At 36.3% G+C, this 4,197-nt stretch overlaps 1 protein-coding gene across 3 annotated transcripts in view; it reads left to right on the forward strand.

Annotated features, from left to right (window-relative positions):
- LOC117112373 (poly [ADP-ribose] polymerase tankyrase-like) overlaps positions 1 to 883 on the forward strand; it is a 28,785-nt gene extending 27,902 nt beyond the window's left edge. For all 3 annotated transcript variants that reach the window (XM_033255448.1, XM_033255451.1, XM_033255450.1), the window contains one exon: positions 329 to 883. In XM_033255448.1, coding sequence (XP_033111339.1) covers positions 329 to 461 — 133 coding nt within the window. In that variant the 3' untranslated portion in view covers positions 462 to 883. The remainder of the gene's footprint in view (positions 1 to 328) is intronic.
- Positions 884 to 4,197: the final 3,314 nt, after the last annotated feature.

Here is a 4,197-nt window from a genome sequence, read left to right on the forward strand (position 1 = left end):
GTGTAAGGGCGGTCATGACCTATGACGTTGCGCCCCGGGATGACGTCATCGTCCCAACGAGATGCTGGAGGATGAAGCGTCACTTGAGATTGAACGATAGCCTTTACAACACATACCGTACTACGATTATACATTATAGTGAACTTTCACCTGGACCGCAACCCAGAAGTGATTTAGGTGAGTTATGCTATCATTTTGATCTTAAGTCATCTGTAGTAATAAGTATAACACGATTTACTATATAGCACTGCGAAAGTTGTGGTTGTTATTGCTGCTGCTGATAATGGATACAGTACTAATGCTGTTGATGAAATACTTTATTAAATAGATTTAATGAGAACGAGCCGTCAACTAATGGTATTGTTACAACAACGGTCTTTCAAACGGTTGGTAAAGATTACAACAAATGGGAGGAGCAGAAGAATGTGGACAGTAAGAGTTATAGTAATATATGCCTATAAGGCCTACGATGTAATAATTCATTATTCGCCCTCATTAAATTTAGAAATAAAATATTTATTTGGTTTGGGCGCCTTGGTACCTGTAGCAAGGAGCCCTACCTGGATTTCAATCATGGATTTCCTGTTAATGGAGAATAATTAACCACCTAAACCACGGCCCCTTTAAATAATTTTATTACAGTATCAGGTAAGTTTATTAATCTCCATAGGGGAGTTGTTTATATGGGTTTTTACCCGCTCCGCAACCCTTGCTTCCTTTGTTTTCTTTGTTGCATTTACTTGATTGTTGTGTACGCATGCCCGTATTCAGGGGGGTTTTATGGTTCGGGAGAACCCCCCTTTTCTGGTGAAACCCCCTCTTCAAATTTCCCAAAAAAGTCCTCCAACCCAACTAATGCACTGCAGACCCACCCAGACACAGACATTTTCAAACATATCTACTTTTATAGCATTATTTAGACCCATAAAGCACAAAAATCCTCTTGCTTTGGGGGTTTCGCCGACCCCACCGGGGTTTCGACTGTGGACCTCACGCCCAGAAACCCCCCCCCCCCCCCCCCTTGGAAGAACCTGGCTACGGGCCTGGTACGGTATGTATTCCATGTTACAAGTGAAATAAATTTGACAAGATTCACAGCTTAAATGATTAATTAATTTTTTTTTCTTGGTATAATAACTTATTTTCATGGGTACAGTAACTTTGCAATTTTTACAGTTTGTGAACTAACCAAGCTAAAACTCATCCTGACAAGAGTTGACAACCGCTGATGCATATCAAATGCATATTCAGTAAATTCCAAAATAAAGATAATAAAATTGATTCATTTTCTAATGAAATATGAAAAATCCCCTCAAAAACAAAAAATCGTTTTGCGAGTTCTCTTTTAAATTATTGCTTAACATTTTCTACCCTCCTGTTATACTTCTGCGCTTGATCGTGGTCATTTCTCGTAAAAAGTTATTCGATTTTCGATTAGAAACTAATTCGATAGTTTTAATTTACCAATGCATCGTGTTTTGATTTTATTCTTTAGAACCAGAATAATTATCTAAGTACAGTATACCTACTTGTCCGTAACAGCAAAAAATAAAGATACTGTGCGCAAACTATTGTCCAATCACAAAAGAGTATTTTTTCGTTGCATGCGCCGAGAGTTGTTTTCATAAAACAAATATTTATTAATATTATTTTGTGAAAAAGTATCTTCAAAATCCATGAGCATGAGACCACAAGACGACCAAATCAAGGTAAAATTGAACGGCAAACACGCACAGTAGGTTATTTGAACGGAAATGACTTATATTTCCAATAATTAGTATAATATGGCCTATGGAGGTAGACTTAGGCCTAGGCCTAGACCTCCTACCTAGGACCAGCCAGTCCGAGCGCAAGACTGCTCCTCTAGCCTAGGCCTAAGCCTAGGCGACTAGGACCTGGGTGTCCTGCTAGAAGAAGGATTGGTTTACTGTTATAGGTCTAAGCCCAAGTCTATGTATTGTGTTTAAAATCAGTGATATTTGTGCAGTTGGCGTTTAGAAATCCTAAATTCATGATGTTTATGGAAAAATGAATTCATTTATTATTAGTTACAATTTTACATTATTGAATGCTTGTTTGTAGTATAAAAGTAGGCTATCATTGGCTTGGACTGTATTCATATTAATTAACGTGAAACAATTGGGTCTTCTATGCCTATCTATATAACAATGCCCAGCTTTAGCCTATACAACCATTCAGTATAAAATACTGAATGAACTTAACATTCAAACTACTAGAATTGATTGTACTGTAGTTGCCTTAGATTGCCTGAAAATAGTATTCCTAAAGGCCCTAAATGAGCACCGAAATTAAAAGCTGTGGAAGGTATCTAGATATTTGATCAGATTTTATACAATTTTTTTCTTGGGGGAGGGGGTGGGGAATGGGAAGGGGTTGTAGGCTGGCTCTAGAGAGGTGGAGGCAAACGAACGAAGTAATCTTAACAGTGAACTACAGAAGCCCTACTACTTACTGTAGTAGACCTTCTACTTATTTCATTTATATTTATTAGAAATCCAGATTGTTGATGTATTATGATTTCTTTGTTTATTTTTTATCTTTATTTTAAAATGTTCAATTCAAGTTTGTGGTTGACAGCACTGTTTATGTTTATTTTTAAAATTAATGATAGACCTTTATGAAATGCTTTAATGTGAATTATTTTGTTAGACTGCAGTATATGCATTTTAAATTGTTTTATTATTATTATTATTATTATTATTATTATTATTATTATTATTATTATTATTATTATTATTGATACTTGATGAAGGTGGATTGGGAGGTGGATTAGCTCTCATACCTTTCTCAAATGTAATGTCTTGATGACTTCGCTAAATCAGGGGAAGGTAAGTAGTGTGTATTTTTCGTGTGGTTTATTAATCTTTGCATTTATTTGAAACACTGTAGTTTGTTTATAGTCAACAGTGTACCATACCCTTCGTGGTGTGCCTTTCGTTTTGTGGTCCTATACGAGAAGTATCCTGTCTTTACCGTTATACCGAGCTCACTCCCAGTGGCGTAACGCTTATGCGCTCTCGGGCGGCGGTCTGCAGGGGCCTCGACTCATAGGGGCTCGGGGCCCTCCAATTAGGTCTTTTCTCTACCACCCGGATGCAAAATAGGCCTCTCCAGTGACGGATTAAAATGGAGACAAAAATATATATGTTCAAATTTTAAGTCTGTGGGTGCCATTTCCGGCACTCTAGAGGTGTCATAATCATACATTTTCTTACCTCAGCTAAGGTAAGAAAATATATGATTATGACTCTCCATCTGTAAAATAGACCCCCTCTCTATTTCAAATTTCTGGACCCGCCACTGATATCATATCATATATTTCGTCCTTAAAGCACAATGACAAAAATTTATTAAAAAACGATACATCATAAAAACCCACGATTGGCGACCGAGAGACCCAAAAAAGGCTTAGGTCTCAGAAAGCCAAAGAGCCCTTGGCCCCGACCCAAGCGTTATGCCTGCTGCCTCCACTCAATGGAAATTTGGTAGGCTGCTGCCGTCATCGAAAGTTAAGTTTTATTAGTTGGATTGAGTATTTTAATTTTTAACTTCTCAAGGTTTATGCTGGAGGAAAATCCAGACCCACGTCTAATCGATATGGTATGGTTTATGGGTTTGCCTCGTCCGGAAGGATGAACATGGACTTCTTTGGCGTACACCTGAATACAGATTATGAAATCATGGTTTTCAATCCTGTTTTTAGATTTAGATCTTTCTGTTCCAGTTTATCACTTACGTAATCCTGCACCTTTTTTCAATATCTAAGGGAAGGGTTAACATTACAAAAAAAATGGATTTATTAATCGACTTCCTAAGTTATATAATTCCTTATGTAAAATTTGATCCTTCAGTTGACGTTTTTAAAAATTCGTTACCATGTTTTCGCCGAAAGGTTTTGTTGAATGTTTTTAATAGGTTAACACTATCTGTTTTAACTTGTTTAAAATGTTTGTACAAATTTTATTGTATTATATACTATATTTATGCTTCTTTTTGTTATTCAGCCCTGTAATTGGTGACTATTGTTAGTGTTTGGTGATAATGAAATAAAATTAAAAAAAATAATATATATATACATATATATATACATATACATACATATACATATATATATATATATATATATGTGTGTGTGTGTGTGGGTGTGTGTGTGTGTGTGTGCGTGTGGGCACATCT

The sequence above is a fragment of the Anneissia japonica genome, unplaced genomic scaffold (genome assembly GCF_011630105.1).
Source record: "Anneissia japonica isolate Jap-2015-1 unplaced genomic scaffold, ASM1163010v1 scaffold6305_len51955_cov117, whole genome shotgun sequence".
NCBI classification, from domain to species: domain Eukaryota; kingdom Metazoa; phylum Echinodermata; class Crinoidea; order Comatulida; family Comatulidae; genus Anneissia; species Anneissia japonica.